This window comes from Pholis gunnellus (genome assembly GCF_910591455.1).
Source record: "Pholis gunnellus genome assembly, chromosome: 18".
NCBI classification, from domain to species: Eukaryota; Metazoa; Chordata; class Actinopteri; order Perciformes; family Pholidae; genus Pholis; species Pholis gunnellus.
In genome coordinates, this window is record NC_136545.1 from 11,310,056 (window position 1) to 11,335,471 (window position 25,416).

At 41.7% G+C, this 25,416-nt stretch overlaps 1 protein-coding gene across 2 annotated transcripts; it reads left to right on the forward strand.

Annotated features, from left to right (window-relative positions):
* Window positions 1-5,854: 5,854 nt before the first annotated feature.
* sppl3 (signal peptide peptidase 3) lies at window positions 5,855-24,906 on the forward strand. 2 transcript variants are annotated; one of them, XM_079179639.1, is made up of 11 exons: window positions 5,855-6,305; window positions 16,822-16,899; window positions 17,743-17,837; window positions 17,940-18,059; window positions 18,286-18,364; window positions 19,138-19,250; window positions 20,784-20,890; window positions 22,198-22,361; window positions 22,539-22,717; window positions 22,860-22,969; window positions 23,415-24,906. In XM_079179639.1, exons 1-11 carry the CDS (start codon window positions 6,280-6,282, stop codon window positions 23,484-23,486), a joined length of 1,143 nt encoding a protein of 380 aa, XP_079035765.1. In that variant the 5' UTR covers window positions 5,855-6,279; the 3' UTR covers window positions 23,487-24,906. The 2 variants fall into 2 exon arrangements, with proteins under 2 accessions (XP_079035765.1, XP_079035766.1); XM_079179640.1 differs by having other exon boundaries at window positions 17,743-17,831.
* Window positions 24,907-25,416: the final 510 nt, after the last annotated feature.

A 25,416-nucleotide genomic window follows, 5' to 3' on the forward strand; every position in this document is an offset into this window, starting at 1 on the left:
CTTCATTTAAAAGCTATTTATAAAATAACATATTGTTTTTGTTCATATTTGGAGACCTTAAAACATTACACATGCCTTTGTTTTTGTTTTTTACATTTAGATTACTATATGATTCTTATTCCTGTTTGCAAAACCGCAGCAGCTGTTCGCCAAACGAAGAACAAAAGATCTTATCACCCCCCCCCCCCCCCGTTAAGCAGTTCTACACTGGTTGCCTGTTAGCTTTAGAATTGATTTCAACATTTCACCATTAAAGCACAGCAGGCTTTGTCAGACTTAACACTTCATGAGCTGCAGCACAGCTCGGTCCTCTGGGAGAGAGCTTGGTTTGTAACAGAAGGTGACTGAGCTCGCACAATGTCCAGTGAGAAAAACTAAAGCTGTGTTGTCTTTTAAATCACTTCAAAAGACGTGTTTTGCAGAAAACACTTGTATTGTATTTGTTCGACTGTACTTCTTGTTCCTCTCATTAGTGGACTGATGTATTTCTTCACTGACTTTTTCTTTAGTTTCTCAAGGTGTTCTCTGCCCGTGCCTAATGACCCCTTCAACATTTTTTCCATCCCTTTCACTGCCCATAAACCTCACTATCCCTTTTTGTCTCTCCCAGATTGTCTCTGTGCCTCTCCCAGCTTCCTGTCTCCCTAATCCTTAATCCTGTGGAAATCGGTCAGGCAGAATGAGCCAGCTTTGATCAGGCTCTCATATCAGGCGTGATAACAGTGTCAGCACACCCGGATCCCACAGAACCCTGGAGCCCAGGGGGAGAGCTTCAAACAGGCGTTCACCCCTTGACTCTGTTTGAGAGGAAGGGGAGGCTGCAGAGTTCCTGGCTCAACTGCAAGATACAGATTCTGTCATCAGTCTCTCTCTCTTTTAATTTAGCAAACATCACGATTGAACGCCATTTATCTGTGATGGCACCTTTGCTTTCAGATGGACTTATTCTGCACGAGTTAAACTTGCTGTGGGAAAAAGTAACACCATTTGAGGCTCAGAACAGTGTACGGCACAGGGAAGTGAAGGTCACTTCTGCTTTTGTCAGCGGTGTCCTTGACAGTAATCATGCGATCTGTCACTGGTGTTTCGGTATTGTGATCCACAGCGAGGGATGATACCTGCCTGAGTGGGAGGCATGTCACAAAACACATGGCGAACTTGTGGCACAAATGCATCACGCGGGAACATGAGCTTTTCTTAAACGTCAGCATTGCACACAGCGTCTGACAAAGTCCGAACAAAATACACGAGCTGATTTGTGCCAAACGCGATTTGTGCTTGATCCCACATTTGAATCCAAACATCCTACCCTGAAGACATGTTTGTAATGATCACTGCAACGCAATAACTCAAATAAACCTGCTGCTTTCCCTTCGGGTAAGTGTTTGAAGGTGGAACCATTTGTAAAAAGAGGTATTTACTGACTCGGAATTGATGCTATAAAGTGTAAGAGTAAGTAACAATGCAAATACCACTGCATTCTCTTAGTAATTAATTGTATAGGTGGTGCAGATATTCTTAGTGGAAAGGTTATCCTACATTGTTAGATTTGGATCTTGATAAAGAGTTATTCACTATACGTACTTGCGGAACCAACAGAAACTGTACATAGAGGTTTTTGCTTCTCACAATCACATGACCTGGAAGTTGGAACTCTCTGCAAATCTACAACAATACTGACAGCGCACTCAGTCTTAAATCAGTTTAGATGTGTTGGCTAATCAGGTAGACAACTGAAGCATCCAGCACGGCCAGTCTAGATAAAGTGCAACATGTAATATGTTTATTGAGCTCCATTCCTCAACTGAAGACGAAAGAGGGCAAACCCTGAACATATCTGTGCTCATAACTCTGTTCTAGAAAATGTAAATTTTGCAAACAAGACATCGCCCTGTATACAGTACATCAAAGTAACTGATGTGGTACCTGCATCACTTACCAGTGGTTCATAAAAAGATGAAAATGGGAACATGGCAAGGAGAGTACATGTCTGTAAGTGGAAATAAACTGTTGACGAATGCACCGACTCTTTTTCTGTACAACTCTACCTTTGCATGACTTGTTGTGGTCTGCCCCTCTGTGTCGCTTGTCCACCTTCCTCAAAGTAAAGGCTGACATCTACCGGCCAAACTGATGTACTACAATGTTAAGATGGAAGATTTTGTATTTGGATCCAATTTTGGGGTATTGAGCACAAAACATTGTTAAGTAAGAAAAATATGATTTATATAAATTAGAAATGATTGAGTTGATTTGAATGTTTGAGACAAATCACGATCAATTCAACCTCACATTAATAAATAATTAACCTACATTTGAAAGTGAAAGACACAGAAGGCCCAGTTTGTGCCAAATGTAGTAAATTGTTTTAGTAGCTCATGTATTTACTTAATAAGGGCTTCACCTCTGAGCTAATATTGAGTACTCACACAGCAATGAGCCAGCAAATGTACTCATATCTAAGGCGTTTTATTTACACTTACATGCACCTTTCTGTAGCCATTATGCAGCTGACATCAATACAAAGACACATTTAATTTTTAAAATAAATGACAGCCACTTGAAGCCTGTAATTGAAACATCCTGTCAGAAATCAAGAATGAATTGACAATATTTACACTAGCCCTTATTTTTCTTTGTACAGATGGAGCAAACCTCTGGTCTTCAGTATTTGCTTTAGACTATCAGCTGATGTTCAGACTATCAGTGATTTCACATTTGTGGCTGTCTGTAATCTAACTCTTACTTCTATGAACAACTTTTGTGAACCGTGTTCTTCTCATATGATCTACATACCCAACAACATGGTTATCATGTGCACTAAATTACATAATTTAGGCGTCCTGTCATATCTTAAATTAGTATTGACTACATACACTTAAGTAGTTGTTATGAGCGCCCCTCTTCAAAACCCCAGAACATGGCTGTTGTTTGGCTTTAGGCTCAGAGAGATGGACACTAAATATAATTTAGTTTTGTGTCACAAGCTAGCTGAGTGCAGCTCGTGGATGCTGCAGAAAGAAAAACCTTCCTTGCCATTGAATGAATACACATTTTGGTCCATACTGCTGCTGTGCTCTTGTGGATATAAGGTGCTGAGAACAGAATGCACATAATCTGTAAGAAAATCAGCTCTTTGCGGGCTTTGGTAATCCCCACACTCTTTGGCTAGAGGGAATCCCATTGACCCCATTCTAAACCCTAATGCCATCTTTATCTACAGGAAAGACACTGTCTGGTCTGGCATCAGCTAAGCTCTTACAGGAAAGTTTCCTTTTGTCAAGCATGATGATTAAATCCACTGTGCTGGAAAGTAAAAAGAGCAAGGATTGTCTGCACTTTTTATGTGATTTTGTTTCTTAACCAGGACGGGAAATTAATAGGTTTGCAATGTTATGGCCTGCAGCCGTGTAATGGTCGACTTTCAATGAGGCGGAAATGATTGCACGTGATTTATAGCATGCTCATGGGTTCACATGGATGGTTAATTTCACAGAACAGTTATAATAGACATTGACAGTAAGCTGTGTCTACACCACACATGGCTGTAGAAATTAGATTCTTTATTTGTCTGTTATAAAAACAGTCATTTTGACCAATACCATTGCCAACACTACAGGATCGTGCTCCAGTACGGCCAAGCACACATCACTGTGACTTGAGGCTTCTTTTTTAATAATACATCATTGTTTTTGTTTAACACACTAAAGTAAGTGAATGTTCTTCGATTGACATAGAACAGAACCAGTGTGAAGTCTCGGGCCAGCGTGTTGCTAATGTACTCTTTTCTTGTTCCATCCGTCCATGCGTGCATCTGAGAATTAGTTTGTGTATTCATTCATTCAAAGCAAGATATTTCAATAGCTACTTCCCCCATGACCTATTGTCCAATGCCACTTTTACATCAAAATGTCCCCCTGACCAACCATGGCAACTCATCCCCAGAACAGATGAATTCCATGAGATTTGCTGTAGATCCTAGTCGAGCCTACTCTAGTCCCCAGAGAATGAATCCTAATCTTGATTGGTTCTCTAAAAACATGAATCCTGATTTGAATGAGCTGATAGTCTTTCAGTGGTGTTGCGTACTGATAAGGCTCCTTGAACAGAAGAAGACAACGGATCCAGAGCCATGCTAGCGGCTCAGTTAGGTCCTAATGCTTATTATGAAGACAAAACAAACTGTTGGAGAGAACCAACGAATTATTGCACAATTTGGAAATTTGGAAATAAGGATTGCATTAGATGAAAGTTCAGGGGATCACCAAGCTCAGAAAGACCATGAATGTCTGCCCCAAATTCATGCCAATCCATCCCATAGTTCACTAAAAATCCACAATGACAATATCATGGTGGCACTAGAGGAATACATCTGTAAATGTCCCCGCTGCGGGACTAATAAAGGATTATCGTATCTTATCAGGGTCTGGAGACTTCCCTGAAGATCATGGATGCCTGTAAAAACTTGAATGGCAATCCATCCAGGGGTTGTTGAGGTATATCAGTTTGGACCAAAGTTGAAACTGACTGATGACTGACATTGCCATCCCTTGAGCCTCTAGCGTGGCTAATACAAATTGTATGTCGTTTGTTCCAACCAACAGTTTTATATCGAGGGTTGTATATTGCAGCCTCTTGGGGAGCCCGTGGGGCTTTACAATTGGCCAAGGAATCATCATGTTTGTTCACACAGAAAATCTCACACAGTGCTGATGAAAGTTCCATGAAGGGGAATGATAATCTAGCTTGTACAAAATAGTAACAATAAGGACCTGACCTTTTGTTGAGGATCTTGAGGTATATGTAAATGCAATTATATTTAAGCCAGGACAGATTGAGTGCAGTGATGCCTATAAGAGCTCTCACTGAAAAGCTCAACCACCCTGCAAGAGTTGTATAAGTAAGGGCAACTGGGGAAATTGTGATATCTAGAGAGCATTAATCTGCAGGGTCCCTATTACAGGTTTACTAACATTGATCAGAGGACCCTCTTAGGATCTCTATCCAGTAGAAACATGTGTCTTCTCCAATACTTGTTTCTATTAATCATCTGCTAAATCCTGAATGATACAGTATTTAATTATTTTTTTATGGCCACCATTGAATCCAGCATTCTTTGCAATTACATTGATCCTCCTAAGGAGGCGCCACAACATGTATTTGCTAATGAAAATATGATAAAGAAATACATGTAGTAAGGCCTAACGTATTGTCAGGACATTCAGATTTATTGAAATGTTTGTAACACAACATAATATTTTATATGTAGCTGTTGTTTTTGTCTTACTGTGTTTTATTATGTATTATAGCCTAATTTATATCTGATATATGTCTTTGGACCAGGGGCCTTAGACCCTGGAGCAAAACTGATTCAAAATAAACTCTTACAGATAATTCTGTAAACCATTTATGTGACAGAAGCCAATGGGTGAGTCTTTCTTTGCAAAAAATATATAAAAAGGCCAAAAGCAGGCTAATCTATACCTGTTCTCCTTTGTATAAACCTTATAAAAACACTTGTTAAACGTTTGTTTGTGTAACCCCTTTTCTCTAGTTATTTAAATGCATCTAATACAGAGGGGCTGTCCGTTTATCCGTATTTTGTCAGTAATCCAAAATCACGCTTATGATCACATCAAATTATTCGGCAATAATTTAAATATGTATAACCACGAATTATATTGTATAATCGACGTAATGTGGTCGGTGTGTATGATAGGCTGCAAAGCTGCCAGCTGAAGGGAAACCATTGCCAGTACAAAAGCGTCTCAGTGCACGTCCTACTTGTGTCGCTCTACAGCAGGGCGATTTTGCGCGTTCCCGTGACTCGCCATAGAAAACAAAGCTTGAACGTCTCCCACAACAGCGAGGGGTGCAGACTTGAGGACTATCTGAATTTATTCTGGATACATCATGCTGGATATGGATCTACAGTGGCTGTAGCATCGTTGGAGACCGAGCCTTCACGGCCGGGGTTGACGGCAGGACATTAGCGAAAACGGACGAAAATAACATCAGTGTTTTTTTTTCTTTTCTCGGGGTGCTTTGTCTTGTCCACCTAACGATAGCAAACCATCATTCCCATTTCAATTGCAAGATATTCAGCTAGTGACTACTAGCTGCCGCCGGGATGTATCGTCATGTTGTCACCTTAAAGTAGCTGCTAGGACTGTTGGATTGTGAAGGATACGCGGAAAACCTCTCCGAGGTCCCATCGGGTTGTCACCGGGACCTGAATCTGTGTTGGCCACAGTCGCGGAACCCACTGTTTTCGGCGATATGGCGGAGCAGGGCTACTCATCTTGGTGAGTGCGCACAGGCATCGCGCTACCGATTAGTAGTACCGCTAGCTACCGTACGCTAGCTGCTGCTACTGCCTGGTGATATAGGTCACTAAACCAATGCACTATATTCATGACATGTCACGGAAATACTCTCCACACAGACTCCTTCTGATGCATGTATCACAGTGGAGCGTGTAAAATGCCACTAATCCCATTTCCCCCCTGCACCTCCGATATTGCTAACAGGCTGGTTAGCTAGCCGCGGCTAATCAGCTGCACCAGCTGACGCTATGCTAGCGCTACCTAGCTTCGGTTCCAACGGTGCTATTGTGAGCGAGTGCTACGGAGCTAGCTGCCTAGCTAACGTGTTAAGCTCACTGAGGTTAGCCAGCTGGTGAATGACTCGTTCGCTAACATTATCAGCGCTTGCTGTCTGAAAGTTGTAATGACACTGCACGACAGTGTCGAATCGATTATTGAACATTAGCTGTGCCAGCAAATTAGCGTTAGCTGATTAGATGGCTAGCATTCGTCGTCGATCCGCTGCACACAATAACAAAGGTTCTGCCGTTGAGCTAAAGCTAGCTAACTGGCATCGCCAAAATACTATTTCAGGGTGAGGTAAGCATTGTGACACAAGACAGGTTGTCCCAAAACATATGTGCGGAAACGTGAGGTATGCAGACTATAAACAAGGTGAACGTTATAGCTGAATTGAAGTGCTTGGTGAGGATTAGATGAAGACAGAGATGGTGTGATCACTGAAATGCGTTGCCCCATGAATGAATATGTCCTGACTATGGTGAGGCCTAGTTAATAAAATAGGATAAATTATGCTTGTTTGATCCCAGCAACACGGGTTGAATGTTCGCACAATGCTTATAGCAGCAGCGTCTTATGTATGAATAGTCCAAACCAATACCTCTCCAACAGCAGACCAGGTTCATTGAATGGTAGTGGTCCACAGAAATGCTTGTGTTTACCTAAATCTCATTTAATGTCACATTGTGATTATTTCCTGGAAATGTCTTTTTAAGACTTTTTTTATTTTGACTAATTTATACTGGCTTTTTGTCATTGTAGTTTTCATAAAAAAATCCTGTTTGTACTGTTGGGGAAATTGCTTACATGAGGAAAAGCCCAACCACTGCTGTATGTTCACTATGATGTAATATTAGGCCGGCGATTTCTCGTTGACACAGACTACATTTATTTTAAGCGTGAATGCAAAGTGGTAGCAGTTGTTTTGGAAAATACTATCTCTTGGGTTCATCTCCCCCTTTCTCCATTCGTATTATGTTAGTACTAACTAATAATAGTTAATTAACTAATGAATTAGTTTTTTTGCCAATAACGTGGTGAAAATCCTATTTTACATGTTTGTGAAAAAAAATAAGAGTAAAACAACTAAAGGGCCCAAGACAGCGTTAGTTTAATATAGATTTGATGTTGTAGGTTTTCATTGGAAAAGTTAGCATGGAGTGCTTCTTTACAGTTTTATAACAGAATTATAACAGATATTTTTTGATGATGATGATCAGAGAACAAAGACACAAACAATGACAATCTATTGTGTGAGAAATGGCATAAATGTCACTGAAGAACTGTGGAGATCAGGGTGTATTTGTATGTGTGTGGTCATACACACCTAAGAATTTGAAAATAGCAATTTCCAGGTCTGGCGAAGTTTTGGAAAATTAAATGAACCCAGAATTTTTGGAAAAGTCATGGACTTTCCTAAAACCTGTATACTGTGGTTCAGATAAGGTCAACTGATAACAATCTATACTGGTTGAACTTAAATGTTTTGCATTAGATGTTGCGTTGTTCTCTGTGCGCGCTAACGTCAGACTCTGACATTTTATTCTAGTTTTTCATGTTATAAACAGACAATTCAGAGCTTGTATTCACGCTTGAAATTAGTTTTTTGCTGTGCAACCAAACTGATAAGTCACACTTGCTTTCAGCAAACAACTGTAGCTATGTGAAGATATAGTGGAGTAATGTCTACCTGAGAATGAAGTCACTCTTGTTATCCCAGCTTCTCCGTGCTTTATTGACATAGGCGGGCTGGCCGCACGCGCATTTCAGTGCTTGTTCATGCATGTGAGCGTGCCCCCACTAGCTAGCTTTTCACTGCTCTCATTCGGCGATTACAGCCAATAGCGCCTACATGGTCGTTGTAAAAGTGTAGTACCCACCCCGGGGTTCCCCCTCAGGTCAACACAGTTTGCTCTGTCAGCACTTTTGTCGTAGTTTGTCCATGTTGGGAGCCATGATGTACCGTCAAGACTGCCAAAGCTGCACATTTTCAAATCATATCGTTCTCATATCTTATCATAACGCAGGAGAGTAAAAGTGTATTTGCCGTGGTCGTATTTGCGGTTTTAAAAATGTTAATGCCGTTGCACCGGTTTATTGAACCTTGCCATAACATCTAACTTCATCACTTCCGTATTACATTACCTGTTCAGTAGGTGGTCTTTTACTCCATACCAGTGAGGTGAAATAACTTAAAGTTACAGGATGCTCTGCTTTGTTTTTCCTGTTTTTAAATGAACAGATGGCAGCTTCATATCGGGCTCACCTAGTTGCACAAATCAAGCTGTCCTCGGCAAACATAAGTCGTCTGGAAACGTTACCTCTGCCAGTTGTGTCTGTTGTTGTTACACATCTTTGAGCCTCGGAACGCAACCCCGTGCTCCCATCGCCTTGGAAGCAGACAACGTGCAAACGCCCAATAATGCATTTTCGAAACCATTACATTAAGATCATGGACATAAATAATATGATTTGTTGTACTAGGGATGCTTGACTAAAGCAGGTTTTTAGAAGATACAGACCTCTCTGACATTGCTTGTGCAGACATTTGAATTGGATGCTGTGCTTGGCTGAATTTGCACAATTATTAATATATATTTCTCAATCACTGCCTGGATGAACTGCTGATAAGTAAACCGAGGCGTCCCCTGTTGAGGCTTGTGGTTTTGTAGGTGTCTTTTTTTTTTTGAGAGCTTGCAACTTGTAGTTTGATGACATGTTCATCAGCCTTCATGGCTTTCTTGCATCTTGCTTCAATCCAAACCGTCAGTAGGTGGCTTTATGCAACAATCGCGCGACTACATCTACTCGGTAATGGAATTTTCTCCTTGTTTCGCTTCCTCATTTTGCAGCGTGTCAAGTACCTCGTGTAAGTAAGAGCAGACCTACGCAGTTCTCTTATAGTGTTTGGTTTTACTTGTCCATCGAGGCGAATGCAGTGTGCCACTCTTCGTGTTTTGTATCTGGGAAACATTGATCAGTCGCTGCACTTGTTGGTGCCACCACATGAAAGCCTTTAATCTGTTCATTTGTGAGAGGAAGAGGAAATTATCTTAAATAAACCATTATGTTTTGCCTGAACATTTCATTAACAGCTGTTGCTGCAGCCATTGTTTTTGCCCAATTGTGCCTTTTTTGCTTTACTTTAGTTTCTTTAGTCAAACGCTTTATTGAGCAGCCAAAGGGTTTCGGTCTATATTATCTTCAGGGCCGGATGCAAGTGTGTGATTATCTGGCAAGTGCACATAACAAACGTCACAGTGAGGTTTATATTATGACTGAGAAAGACGGGGCTTTTCTGATGCGGAGAGGATGAGCATTACATTCAAGTCAACGATCAAAAGTGAATATGATGCGATGCTGTTATGTTCAATGTCAGGGGTCTGAAAAAACGTGGACATGTTCGCACATGTTTGTTGGTAAAGTAGCAGACAACACTTCGGTAAACAAAGGCACCAGCTTGCCTTATGACCGAGCTTTCGCTCTTGATTCAGAGATCAAAGGGGGAAAAAAACCCCATCATATAGTGAAACCACTCTGCCCACACCATCAGGTGTAATATCCAGTATGAACAACCACGTCAATCAAACTGAAAGTTCAAATTCTGCCAGGGAATATGTACAGTGTTTCCCACAAATGAAGTTGGTTAATCTTGGCTGAATGTAGTTATATGGTTGGTCATGGGCATGTCAAAAATATTGACGAATACCCACAAGAAGAAGCTGTAATTGTACTTGATAAATGACTGATTGTTTATCAGCGAATTGATTGTTTTAGCACTTGCGTTACACAGTTCATTCTGTGGGTTGTGTGGACGAGTGATTTGTAAGCGTTGCTGTCCACGTGTGGAGAAAATCCTTTGATGTTCAGTAACCACGTTAGCCGCCAAACTCATCCCTGCAGCTCGTTTTACTGCCTCGCAAAATGTTTTAAAAGCTTCTTGCAAGTGTGCAAGGTTATGAGCGAATGTGTCGATATATTTGCCATCAACAACGGTGGTTTCATCTGCAATCCCACACACGGCCCTGTGTTAGCGATGGGGGAGTTTTAGAGAGGGATGAGTTTGTGTTGTTTGCTGCCTGACATTAGTCATTGCTGGTATTTACCTCAGACTACATACAAACCGATAACATGGCGTCGTCAGTGTGAAGCCAACAGCTTCTGAGGGTTGGTCAGAAATGTAATCTTGTTTCGTATTGATATAAAAGAATATAAACATGCTATCATAAACATATTAACTGAGACTATGTTGCCTTTTTTATTGATGAATTTAAGAAAAATCCATTCTCAAGAAACATGGTTATTAAGATCTTATCCCGAAATCCTGTTATTAAGACTCCACAGTACAACCTAGTCCAAGCTCTGCCTTTCTAGACAAAGGAGGTGATGTTGAACTTAAAAATACATTTAAATTTTAACAGAAACATCTAGTGTAAATGAGCATCTGCTGCCTTTTTAACTAAGAATCTGTGGTACAAGCACTGTTTAGTTCTTCTCTACAGTATATTTTAACTATATAGACACAACTAATGCTGCTGTGTTCTGCTGAGAGCACACATCGCTCTGTTTGAATCTGACAGATTACTGAACACCTGTTGCCTGCATCTTGGAACAGAAGCTCCGCTTAAGATTAGCCATCAGAATTTCAAAGCCTAAATAGTTTAGATTCGGACATACAGCGGGTCGAATGCATCTTGAATTCCCGAGGCTCAGACTTTGCCTCATAGTGTCCACGTGGTCTGGAAAACAATTAACATAATGATTCAATCTGGACGTCAGTCTTGACATTTTGACCAGCAGCTAATATAAATGTATATTTATGCCCCGCATCGTTCTGCAGGGCATACTTGTGATGCCCAACCCTCACATGCCTCATTCACACAAAGACAAATGCCACAGAAGGGTGTAAACACACGCACACACACCCACACCCCCACAAACACACAAACACACAAACACACACACACACACACACACACTGGAGTAGCAATGTTGGGGAGGAGTACTTATATTCATAGCGACAAAAAGGTCATCTGTGATCACAAATTACATTCTTGTACCTGAAGGATGTAACCCATTACATCCATAATTGGATGAGAAAGTGGAGGCAGATTAATGTTAATCCCCAATAGGAGGTCCAGCGGCAACCTTAAACCGGAGTGAATAATAGTGCATGTTAAGTTAATGTATATTCAGTTTGTATCATCTTGTGTATGATCTGGTGAGGACTGAGTAAGATATCATTTAGTATATATCCACGCCTCACAGGGCAGTGTTTTGTAGAAGTCTTCGTCGTAGCCTGCTGACCTGGCCCTTAACGGTCGAGTCATGCATGCGGCTGGCTTGACGGAGGACGGTATTGGAATTGTGTTATTGAAAACCGAGCCCGTTGGCGAACAAGGACGTCTTATGGCGCTGTGGGCCGCCATCCAGCCCCTCAACAGTCCGGGATTGTATTTAGTTTTTAAATGTTCCATTCATCTATCGCACCCATGTTCTACAGGCTGCTTGTGCGCAGAATTCAGACGAACCGGTTCGATGCTAGAATATGAATGAGGTCCGTGGTAGATTAAACTAGCTGTCTGTCCACTCGCTGTGTCGACAGTGAGGCAGTGACATCATTAGTGTGTGTGTGTGTGTGTGTGGGGAAGAACAAGGCCAGTTTCTTAATCGCTGTCTTTAACGCTCGAGGCCAAACTGTTGTCAAAATATTTAACCTGCTTAGTTTAGTACTTCCTAAAAAAAAAAAAAAAAAAAAAAAAAAGTAGTGTCCCTTCTCCACATGTTACCCCTCCCCTCCTAAACACCCCGTCGTCATTCCTGTACTGCTGAATGAATGAAAGGAGACGGGAGATTCTTGTTTCCCCTCCTCCTCCTCCTCCGCATCACAATGAAACCTGTGAATTCCTGCATCACATACCAGAATGAAAAGTGATTTAGAGCAGAGTCTTTTTTCATTTTTTTTTTTTTTTATATGCGAGGGCTGTTGTCTCCGTCAGTACTTGAAAGACAACTAGTGATGCGGCCCAGCGATACTCGCAACTGAAATAGTACTCACTGGATGCCGAGTTAAGTTGCAGGTCCTGGTATTTCTTAGCAGATGGTATCCAAATGAAGTAACACTGACCAAAACCAAAATGCATTTACCCACGAGCCCTGTTCAGACCACGATGGCGTTAACCCTCCATAACCAGGGTTTTATATACGGTTGTAAGTGTTTTGTGCGTTTCTTTCTTACTTGCACTGATGCTTAGGTTCATATCCGTTGTTAACATTGTAATGTAAACACTTCACCATGTTCCCTTGCATGGTGTCATATGTTGCAGAGGAAACCCATGTATAGTCGCTGTGTGGTGTGTCGAGTAGTAGTCGAGTGGGAGATATTGTTGCCTTTTTAAAAATATGACCCAGAGCTCACTAAATCAAACTTTAATAATAAAGAGAAATGCCAGTAGTGGGAATAAATAGCGGAAACTGTTACAGACGTTAAATCACCGCAGTGTTTCTTTTATTTTTAGAACTTCATCTTGTCGTGTAACAAATGTTCAGCTCATTCAGAGACGGCCGGGCTCAACTTGTGACTGTTGTTCGTTTTTTTTGTTAATGTGGTTTTCCTGTGTGGAGCGTCTGTCATCATGATGTGAAAGACCCTTTGTAGCTCCGGCTCTCTTTTGTCTCATTTATTATTCTCAGTATAATAAATACTCAATTATTTATTACATAGTGAGCAGGAAATTCTGCAATCAAACATCCACTGATGTAGCCCAAAGTATTTAGAGTGTCTAAGTGCGATACAGACGTGAGAGCCTCTAAATCATCCGCGAGTGTGACGTTTAACAATTAAAAAATATTTAAGACCAACGATGTAACAGTGTCGCTATTCAGTAACGTCTTCAAACGTATGTTTGGCAATAATGTGCTTCAATTACTTGTCGGCCAACATTCATCAATACAATATATCTGCAAGCTGATCTTGCAGTCTTGCGCTCTAGTGTTGTACAAGTGCATTTTATATAAAATGTGGCGCATTGCATTCTGGGATTGATAGAAACCTGTAGTCGTGATTTGTTTGGGGGCTTCACTTGAAGCAGCATCGGCCGATCATTGGCTCTATCTTTTAAGACACGATTGTGATTGTTTACGACCAAAAATGGAACGGCGTCGGTGGTTTAGCCGGCCGTGTGGATCTGCTGATAGCTAATAAACGTCAGCGTTGGATGCAGACCCTGATGAAATTTGGGGGGAGCTAAGCTGGTGATGACATTATTAGGGGTCACTGGTTGTTGTTTTTTTTTTAAATCCAGACGGCAGAGAGTTTGACGGGAGAGACAGACGGGTCAGGATTGGGGTCAAATCTGCACCTCTCACATGAAGGCAGCCGCTTCACAATGGCAGCCTTGTCTTTCCCCCTAGAAAAGGTCTGAATTATAAGGTTGCATGTGAAGTCTACGCTACGTCAAGGCCCTCAGATCATTGACAGTTTGGCGCTTGAATGCAGCATCCGCCTGCAAAACTAAAAGCCCGATTTACGCATGGAAAAAAAAAAAATGTACATGTACAATGTACAATCTCTTGTTTCTGAGAGCACGGAAAATCTGTTTGTTTGAAAATAAGCTGTAGGAAGTTTTAAAGCCACGTTCATCCTTCATCTAGAACGTACACTTTGTCTCTCCTGGACCAGAACCAAGATGCCGCCATCTTTATTCTGAAGTGATACTCTCTTGGCTAAGGACTTGCATTATGATGTCCTTCATCAGCTCCTGTTTGTTTTGTCTGGTCTTTCTCACGACGCACAAAAACAAACAGATTGCAAGGAGTAGGATGTAGGTTAAGAGGAATTTAGATTATTTTTGGCAGGATCGCAGCAAGGCGAGGCCACTCAAACTCGAAAGTATGTCACTGACCGACTGAGTCACTGAGTGAGTGAATACATTTTGTTGCTGTGGTAATTTCATGACCAGGCTCGCTTAGCGCACCTGGGATCAGTAGGAGCGCATTATAGGCGGGTCCATTAGAGGCTGTTGTAATCATGGCCGATCACATTCTTTACTTTTCGGCCTTCAGTATAGCTCCACTAACTTCACATATCAATAATTTTTGTTTACTATTTTGTGAGTTAAATACTTGACAAATGTAAAGTGTTTTGAGCTGTACATTGACTATGTTTACACAGTTATTAGATTAAAATAGTTGTTGACAAATAGTTTCATTTCACCACACTGGACGATATCCGTAAGCAGAGTTCTTGGGTGCAGGAGTTGAACAACGAAGCTGAATGAATGTAGAGAATCCTGCACACTGCTGTTGGGGAAAAAAAAAACGACTCAACATTTGGGTTCCCAGTGGACCGTCGCACATTAATCTCCACAATTACTATGCAGAGAGAACCGTGTCCTCAGCTGGATGTGCTGTTGTGTTCTGAAGTAATTGAGCTTAAAGGGACAGTTCACCACAAAATCCAAAATGCATATTTTTCCTCTTACCTGTAGTGTATCAATCTAGATCATTTTGGTTGTGAGTTGACTCGTTTATGAACCGGTAGCCGTCAGAGCTGACCGATGCTGCGCAATGATTGGCCAGTCTGCGTTCAAGGGGCGGGACTTTGCGATGGGTTTAAATTGGCTTATGCTTTTCAGCTCATTCAGGCATTTTCTTTTGTTATGTTACTTTATATCGGTGTGATGTTAGTTTTTCATTAAATATCATACAAGATACGACCCATACATTCTGCTTTATATTAGTGCTGATTAAAAATTAACCGTGAATAAGTAGCTACCCTTTATAAAGCACCTTTGAAAAAGCGACGTGCTGTACAATATAACAAATAGTACAATATATACATGAAGGTGTGTGTGTGTGTGTGTGTGTGTGTGTGTGTGTGTGTGTGTGTGTGTGTGTGTGTGTGTGTGTGTGTGTGTGTGTGTGTGTGTGTGTGTGTGTGTGTGTATATATAATAATTGATTTCCCCTTGTGGGATTAAGACGTATACTTCTTCTCTAGTATGCTGTTGTTGAGCGATTTTAAATTGCACGTCTTTCAATGTTTTTTTAAACCACAGCTATTTGATGTTTATTTTCCAAACTACGGATGAGTCATATGCTCCCAAATTACATCAATAGGCCCAATTAAAATGTAGAAGACCTTGTTGTTGTTGTGTGAAGAGACCCCCCCCCTCCTTTTGTAGAGTGTTTCAAATGTGCCTAGAACCATATGGGTCACATTTGCTTTATTGATCTTCATAATCGATCGCTTGTTTTTTTCCCCCAGTTTGTTTGTTTGTTTTTTTTAAACAACAAAATTTGCAATTCTTATTTTCAGCACACTGATATCAGGGGAATAGAATATCATCGTGTTCTTGAAGCGGGTCGTATCAGTGTGTTTGGAATGTTTTCACGTTGCTTTTGATGTTCTTGTCGATAGTCACTGAAGAGGATTTTAAATTCTTCTCGTTTTCTAATTTTGACTACAGTGATTATAGTTGAACACTTAAATTGTCGACGCAGTTCCCCAAATATACACACTGCGCAAGTCAGTTGGCCGTTGTATACATTGTTAAATGCATACTGTACTTCCTAATCTTGATTCCTGACATATCTCCACACGCAGCATCACTTTTGGTTGTTGGAAGCAGGCTGTTTCTGGCTGCTTTGAAGGGGTTAACGTGACTCGTGTACCTGCAGAGATTCACAGTCGGGGTTTGTAGAATCGTCGATGTGAGATTGTCAAAGTCAAAATCTGGAATGATTGACCAAAGTTACAGTTAGCATGAGTTAGCACTCAATCACCTGAGCTTGCGATCAATCATCAATATAGTCAAAAATGAGAAATGCCAAAACTTGCATAATCATCGATATCAAGCTGCAGTCGGCTAACTGGCTTCGATGCAACTCTCCGTGTGTAAAAGATTCCAGTTGGGACCAACAAAAGGAGGAAGCAGCAGATTAAAAAGGGCTTAAAGTCTTTTCACAACACCGTTTGTGTATTTAAGGATTATTTACTTTTCTTTTCTATTTTGCTGTTCATGTGATGTTTAAGGAATTGACAGCTTCTGTTAAGTAGAAACTAATCAATGTTTGAGTTAATCAATGTCAATAAATATACATGAAGCGCTTAACAATACAAACAATGTGTACTTTTGTCTCCAGTATTGCACTAAAGGTGATGGGGGATGTTTCATTAAATACACTTTTGTCTTCTTCTCTGTGTCCTCCTTTAGGGCCTACTCCCTAGTTGACTCCAGCCAGGTGTCCACCTTCCTCATCTCCATCCTCCTCATCGTCTATGGCAGCTTCAGGTGAGTCTCTCTAAATAAACACTTCAGCTGTCTAGAGGGGAGTCAACAAGGACTTACCGAGCATGTCTCGCAAAGACCTATAGTCTCAAATGTCATCACTTTCACGTCATCTCTTCATCCTGTTAGACGTTTGTGTGATAATAAGTCGTATCAATTATTAAGTTATGGGCAAAAACATGAGTTGTGAGGTCACTTAGCCTTTGACCACCAAATTCTAATCAGTTTAGTCTTTGAGTAGACGTACGTGTTTAAGTATTCTACTCTGCACTGTGAGATGTCTCCAGCATTAGACACGGCAGATATTTGTACTTGTCAAAGCAGGAAACGCAAAGGTGTTACTGAAACCATTAATGCTCAAGTGTGTCTGTAAGCCTCGACTGTGTTGACAGTGAGCCAGCGTGCACGATGCCAGGGCCCTGAAAGTGAAGCAGCTAAATGCAAATCCAGCCGTCATTCATTTCATTAATGACGCTTGTGTTTTTTTTGCGTTTTGTAACGATGTCAAAATGTCTTCAGTGGAAAAGGCGTTCCCCTGTAAGATGGGAACACGCCTGGAGAATAAAGAAATAAATTACATTTTTGTGCATATATATATGTAGTAATTCTTCTCGGTATGACACTGTTCTGGACGGGAAAGAAAAGCAAGGAAATGGTGTTGGAGATACGTTCAGCTTAAGTTTTCGGGTATTTTCAACACCCTTACTTACACTAATCAATTCACCGTAGAATAAGTATTTTTAAGTCTCCCACACAGCCTCATATCAACAGTTTACATGCTTCTGAGATTGGGATTACTGCTGTCTGAGTCCAACTCACTTCCTGTGTGTCCCTCCCCTCCTGCAGATCATTAAACATGGATTGTGAGAACCAGGAGAAGGATAAAGACGGTAACCCCATGCCGGGGGCTTTCAATAACGGAGGCTCAAACAACAGTGAGTGTCTGTATCCTTCAGACCTTGCAAAAACTAACACACAAAAACAAACCAATTTTTTTTTTGTTGGACTGTGCGAGTATTCACTTCTCATGTTCTGTGTTGCAGGTATTCAGACTATAGACTCCACACAGGCCCTCTTCCTGCCCATAGGAGCCTCGGTGTCTCTGCTAGTCATGTTCTTCTTCTTCGACTCGGTACAGGTGGTCTTCACCATCTGCACGGCAGGTGAGTGCCGCTCTCGAACGTAGTAACACAAAGCGGCTTTAACCAGGCTTTTTTTCGCGTTCCCGTCCAGTAGTCGGGACACCGGGGCAGGCCTCTTAAACTGTGAGTATTGAAACTGTAAAGGCCGTTAGCCGCCCCATTAAACTCAACGAAAGCGACCGGGACGAGCAGTCGAGTTGTGTTAGGCCTTCGGTTTTTAACGGCGACCATTTGTTCTTCTCCTCAGTTCTCGCAACAATCGCATTTGCATTCCTCTTGTTGCCGATGTGCCAGTATCTGACCAGACCCTGCTCCCCGCAGAACAAGTAAGCAAATCGTGTGGATTCTGTGTGCCTGTTGTCGCTCAAGGGTTTAGTCTCCCATGTCTTTTTGAAAATATTTATAAAGCTCCGCGCTTCAGCAAATCAGCTTCCTGTCAATTAAAACTGAAACTGTCCGCGAGGCTTAATAACGCCACTGGGAACAAGTAGGAAATAAGTTTTGTTATTTCAGGTTTTATTTATTTTTTTACTTACTGCATACAAAACATGTTTAATAGCCTCGAACAAGGAATCCCCAACAACACAACCCACCCGCTCAATAACCAATATGAACGCCTCCTCTCTAGTGATCCAGAGCTTCCTTTCTCGTGTCACTAAAGCTTTTATCTGCTTTACGGAATCAGTAATAACCCTCCAACCCAAAACCCCTTTTTCTACTCTGTGTTATTATTATTATTCACTCATCTCCGTCCCCCTTGTCATTTCAACAGTAACAGTTTAGCCAGCGTTAGCTCCCACTTTTTATGAATTGCGAGCCTAAACGTTTTATAGTCTTCTCCGGGTCTCACTCGCTCCACTTATAGAGATCAATGCTCTCTCAGTTGTTCTTTGCTTATCGTTAAGTATGCAAATACTGCTCGTGTGCAAAATGAATCGGCCTGTAAATGTTTGCCTGCACATTTTCTAATGCTAAAAAAAAAAAAATCCCATAAATGTTCTGTCCACACGCCTCTCCTTCCCGTTAAGTCTTCTTATCTCGGTTCTGTGTGATTTAGACTACACTTGATTGAGGGTGTCTCTTATTCGTCTTGTTGCAGGATTTCTTTTGGCTGCTGTGGGCGTTTCACTCTGGCTGAGCTCCTGGCCTTCTCCCTCTCCGTGTTGCTGGTGCTCATCTGGGTGCTGACTGGACACTGGCTGCTCATGGACGGTGCGTCTCTCGGTCCCGACTCTTGTGCCAGCGTTCCCGTCCACCAGAATTCAGTACACATCAGATCGTTTGTTTTTATTCAATACTCCTGGTGATCTACCGGGATCCCAACGATTTCGTGACATTAATCTGAACGGTGGTTTGTGGTTCACATTAGGAACATTGCCAGTTATTAGACGGATGATTTGAAGTGTGCGAGGAGAAGTTCTGTTAGCATAGCTGCTAACTTTGATGCTGCGGAGTCGTGAAAATACATTCGGCCGTCTCAATCTTTAATAAAGGCTGGAGTCTGGGCACAATGTTTCATCTTCTGTTGAAGGAGGAATTTGACATCATGACTCATACAATATGAAGTTTTTAGCAACACTATTTTAAGGCTCTTGCTGTAGTGTGATGCACTCTTAACAGGGAGAATACACTGATGTTAGTCAGCTGCTAACTGGCATTTAAGCTATCTGGCCTTTCAAAGTTGGAATCTTAGTGAGACACTGACAAAACGAAGAAAAGTGTGTGTGTGTACTTCATTTATTTAACCCAGTTGACTTCTGTAATTTGAAACGTATTACTGGCAGTCTCCTTCAGTAATCGCTGCCTTGACACAAATGGCAGCATTTCGGTTTGAATTGGGGAAAACGATCTGAAGAATCAAACTCTGACTATAAAATTTAAAACATTTGCAGAAGAGTTTGACACAACCGTGTAGGGCTTCTTTTTGCACATCTGTTAATTACATTTCAACCCGGTGTTTCTGCTTAATTGCAGATAAAGATCAGGCTTCACTAATAGTTTTATACTATTTGTATTTGTATCGTGTGATACAAACTCTACAGAGTGACGTCAGGTCCAAAAGTCAACATTTATCGAAAAAAGATGTAATCATGTCCACGATTCACATGTTTTTATCGAACAAAATATTCTGCTTCAATTCACATGTGAGCTTTTAACCTTTTATAAAATAACATTTTGACTGAGATCAATAAACAGTTTGTTCTCCTACTTGCAGCACATTAGGGGAGGCACTCGCCTGTATAAATGGGGCCGTCTAGCCCTTTTTGAGGGTGTTGATGTCTCAATAGAAGCTTTGAATGCAAAAACCAAAATCAGCATGGCATACTGTGTGTCTCTGCATTGGAACCAGTTAAATAATGTTACAGTGCCCCCTGGGCTCCTATCACCATTATGCCTGCTATAGTAAATGAACACCACAGTAGACGCACTTCTTTTAACAGGTGAAATGCAGCCATTGTGACAAACATTCACTTTAAATGAGTCCGATCGTCTACGCGTGGAAACCCTGACGTGCTCCCATGTTTAATCTCAACACCATCTAGTGTCTCATCAGGGCACCCAGAAGTGAATTAAGACATTTCATGAGAATAATCTGACTAATTAATTAGGCCTGTGTGCACAGTAATGACTGTTTCTTAAATAAACTTGCTAAAGTCGGTGCCCACGTTGCTATTTCAGCTCATTTCCGCTAAGACTTGGAACTGTTGTTAACATATCTTGTGTGTTTTTTTTTCCTCCCTGCAGCTTTAGCCATGGGCTTGTGTGTCGCCATGATAGCCTTCGTGCGGCTTCCCAGTCTGAAGGTGTCTTGCCTGCTGCTATCAGGACTGCTCATTTATGATGTATTTTGGGTAAGACACGCTCTCATCCAAAGCTTCACCCCTGTCGCAGCTGACGTACAAGCCACAATTATTTAAAAAATGTCTTTGTATCAAACTTAAAACAAAATGGTCATGATTCAGCGTATGAAAGCCTTTACATGTGGGTTTTTTTTTAAACATACACAAGCTAATACCTCCTTGCCAGCTAGATTACTTGCTGCTTGGGGAAGTGACTCATTTTACATTTTCCAGCCACAATCCAGTGTTTTGAAAAACCTCGGTCGTGAGAAATTCAGCCTTCACGAATGGAAATGAACAAAGGTAGACGATGAAGAGGAAGGCGAGCGTGCGACAAGCCATAATTAGGATGATCATCGGAAATTCCTCTTGAGAAATGATAAAACATTGATGTCTAGCTTTGTCTCTTTCTGGCTTTGGTAGATTCAGGTTTGATTTATTAGTCATATCTGGCACCGTCCCTATTCTGGAGCCGCGCCTGCACACAAAAGCAACGGCCACTTAGCAGATAAAGTGGCACCAACGTCGAGGGGAACCGGCGTCACGAGCGGTGGTTTTATTATGAGGATGTGCATCAGTGGGTTAGAGAGTGACTGAGGTGGAGAGTCATGTTTTTTTGAGTTTGATGAACGTAATTGAACCACTGAACAAAGTAATCGGTTCAGATCTTAATCTGAGCGTAGTAGAGCTGAACTATGAGCACCTTGCTGCTTTAGATGTATTATCTCTTTCATTCAGGTAATTATACGTTTGTTTAAATAGTTGCTTGTTAGAAATAATTAAAAAATGATTCACTTTGTCATTTGATTACAGAAAACTGCTTCTCTCATGTTTTGTCAGACTATGTCCTGCACACACAAATACAAACTGAACTTAAATCATAACTGACTCTGCACAACACACCGCTTCAGCTGATGTTCTACCAGTGAACACGTCGACTACGATTGCTCTCATCTTTCGCCGTGCTCGGCGCCTCCGGTGTTTATTTCCCCGCTGACCTTTTATGTTCACAATAACGTTATTTGTGAGACAAACGTTAGATGAATCGGATAAACTATCTCCACCTGCTTTGAGGAGTTGAAGCAGCGATGGAGTCTGATTAAAGATATAAATCAGGTATTCAGACGATACATCTGGAGATTTATAATCTAGAACTGAAACTATTAATAGCAAAGAGTATTGATTATCATTCTGATGATCAATTAATAAAGTTATTCTAAATACCAAACGGGCTGCAGCTTCTCAAAAATGGGTGTTTTCTTGCTCGTCTGTATAAGATGAATTGCGGCTTAAATTCCTCTTCTCTTCCCCCCCCACAGGTGTTCTTCTCAGCCTACATCTTTAATAGTAATGTGATGGTCAAAGTTGCAACCCAACCTGCTGAAAATCCCATAGATGTTCTGTCCCGGAAGCTCCACTTGGGACCCGGGATGGGCCGCGACGTCCCCCGTCTCTCCTTACCTGGAAAACTGGTCTTTCCCAGGTAAGACACAGACGGAACCATGCGGAGAAAACAATCACACACTTTTATTTTCTAGCATTATAACCTCACTAACGCTAAAACGATGAATGAAATACAAACGGTACACGCTTATTGCACATGACTCTGTGTCATGTACCCAAATGTATTTTCTGCTTCTTTTTCCCCCGATGCGTGCAGCTCCACAGGAAGTCACTTCTCGATGCTGGGGATAGGAGACATCGTGATGCCGGGGCTGCTGTTGTGCTTCGTCCTGCGCTACGACAACTACAAGAAGCAAGCAAATGGGGAAGTCCCTTTGTCCGGACGCATGCAGCGCGTCTCCTATTTCCACTGCACTCTCATCGGATACTTTGTGGGTAAGAAAAGCAACCGATGGACGGATGGATGTGAAAGGTCGAGGGTTTTATTGTGACTGTGTTTGGTGGGTTTAGGGGTGATCGCTTTAGGTGTTCGGGAGCCGGTATAATGTGGTTGCTGATGATGTGAATCTGTCTTCAGGTCTGCTGACTGCCACTGTGGCCTCCAGGATCCATCGTGCGGCTCAGCCCGCTCTGCTCTACCTGGTGCCCTTCACCCTGCTGCCTCTGCTCACTATGGCCTACCTGAAGGTACGGGTTAGCGGACAAGAAAAACTAAAGTTAGGCGGTGGCAGTTTTGCAGAATTTAGCAACTTTACTGGGGGTTTTTTGCAAAGTTTTCAACAGTGCAGCACATACAGTATGTTCTATTAATGGCAACACATCCTGTTAAAGTGCATATGATTTTATTCTACACTTGTGAACATGTTTCACGTAGTAAAGTGGTTGTAATCATGACTGTAAAATTAAAAATAGATGAATTATCAGGTTAATAGTTCACCTCTGCTTATGATTTTCTTCTGACTTTTGTGGTCTCACTCAACTCAGCCATTTTATCCGAGAGGAGCATAAATGAGTTTTTTTTAAGTCGATAAAAAGTTTTACAGATGTTTTCTCGGCTGACTTGGTCAGCGAGGATGCATCGGGACACATTTGATTCATCGCTCACGTCCAAACTTGTGTTTGCGCTCCACAGGGGGATTTGCGGCGCATGTGGTCCGAGCCCTTCCACACCAAGACCAGCAGCTCCCGCTTCCTGGAGGTATGATGCACCCTGGGATAAAAAAAAAAAACGACCAGTGCGGGGAGGACTGCTGATCTTTTACCTTAATTAGAGGGAAGGAGAGAGGGCGCACTCACAGTGAGGCCATGTTGTCATCACTTGTTCATGCTTTCCGCCAATCTTCTGTGAAAACCCTCAGAAGGACACCAGTGTGTGGATCACAACGCCCCAACACGATTCATTGTTGGTCCCTACATCCTCCCCGTTTCATCGCCGCTTCCTCTTTTCTGTTTATTTCCTCTTCATTTTTAGCACATCCTGCCTACGCTGTGTTTGCCCCCCCCCCCCCCTCTCCCTCTCCTTTTTTCCTTTTTCTCTGCTCTATAGTTAGTCTCATTTGCCACTTCTCTCCCGAGGCTCCTTCCATTCGTCAGGCCTCTTCTCGCTGCGATTTCCTTCTTTCCCCGCGTCTTTAAATTTCTCTGCATCTCTGTTTGTCACCGACTCGGATGAACACGAGGGCCAGGCCTCCCCCCTTTTTGTGGACTTAGGGTTGTGAGACATGGCTGGGGTTTCTATATATTTTTTTTTAGCATTCTCGTGGTCATTATTATTATTATTATTAGTATTATTATTATAGAACGGTTTAAACAAACTGAGAAGAGGCGGAGTGTTGCAGTGGCACAGGACAGTGCTCGGGAGCAGCGACACAGTAAAGAAGAAGAGTCTTCCCCCTCCATCCGTCTCCCTCTTCCTCCCCCCCCCGTGCTTTCTTCATCTGTCCCTTCATCCCACCACAATGGCTATTTTTCCCCCCAGCGCTCCCGCCCTCCGACACTCCCCTACGAGCCCCACCCTCATCCTCTCTGTTCATCTGCTGTCCCCATTCCCCGCCCTCACAGATAACTATGTATTTTATTTAGAAAAAGTTTTATTCTTGGCATATACAGAAATGCATTATAAATTGTTAAGCTGCCCCCAGCATTTTAGGGGCCGCTTCTATTTGTATATATGTGTATTTGCGGTATCTTGAGTTTGTATTTGTGTTCGGGAGCATGTTGAATAGGGTGGGAAACTGACGCCAGCCAACAGCTGAATTTCGGCTGCCGGTTTTGTCAAACCGACTGGTGAGCATCCATCACTTACAGGCTGTTTTCTAAAGTTTGTTGGCTTGTGTGATAGAAATGTAGCTGATGGATCTTTGGGATAAAAAAAAAAACAGAAAAAACACAAACATCTGCATCGGTGGCTGGTTTCCTGCTCTAGTGTCTAGTGTGTTGGATCAAACGGTTTCACAAACACATGACATGTCTAATGGAAACAGTTTGTGTCCTGACTTGTAAAAAGTTACAGAAAACTCAACGGGGCAATTTTGTTTTTATCGGTCTTTCTTCGGACAGTTGGAAATGTAAACAGTGTTTGTTTTTTTTTTGGTTCTTTTTCAAATAAATGAATGTTGAATTCATTTTAAGGTATGCTATGTTACTTTTCATCATGAAACCACATCATACATCATGCTGGGTAATTTCTCTTGTGCACATCCTAAATGTACATGTATTTATGGCCATGGAGACACTTAAAGCATCAAATTTCAGACATTGTAAATGTCTGAGCATGGTGATATCTGATCAGTTTGTATACGTTTTGACATAAGAGAAAGTCGGTGGAACAGCACAACAGCACACGTCATCTGAACTTCACCGCTATCGATGAAGACCATCGTGAAAGTTTGGACTCAAAGCATGGAGATAAGTGAAGACGTACCGAGGTGGTTTTCATATGTAGTTACAGATGAAGGGTACTCTGTGTGGACGGTTAAGTGTGTGTGTGTGCGCGTGTGTGTGTGTGTTTGTGTGCGCGTGTGTGTGTGTCATCACATAATAAAGTCTGTTTGGAGCTAGAGAGGGGATAAAATCAGTTATGAAATGGAAATTAGAAATAAAAATTCACCCATAGGATGTTTTTACTGTCACCA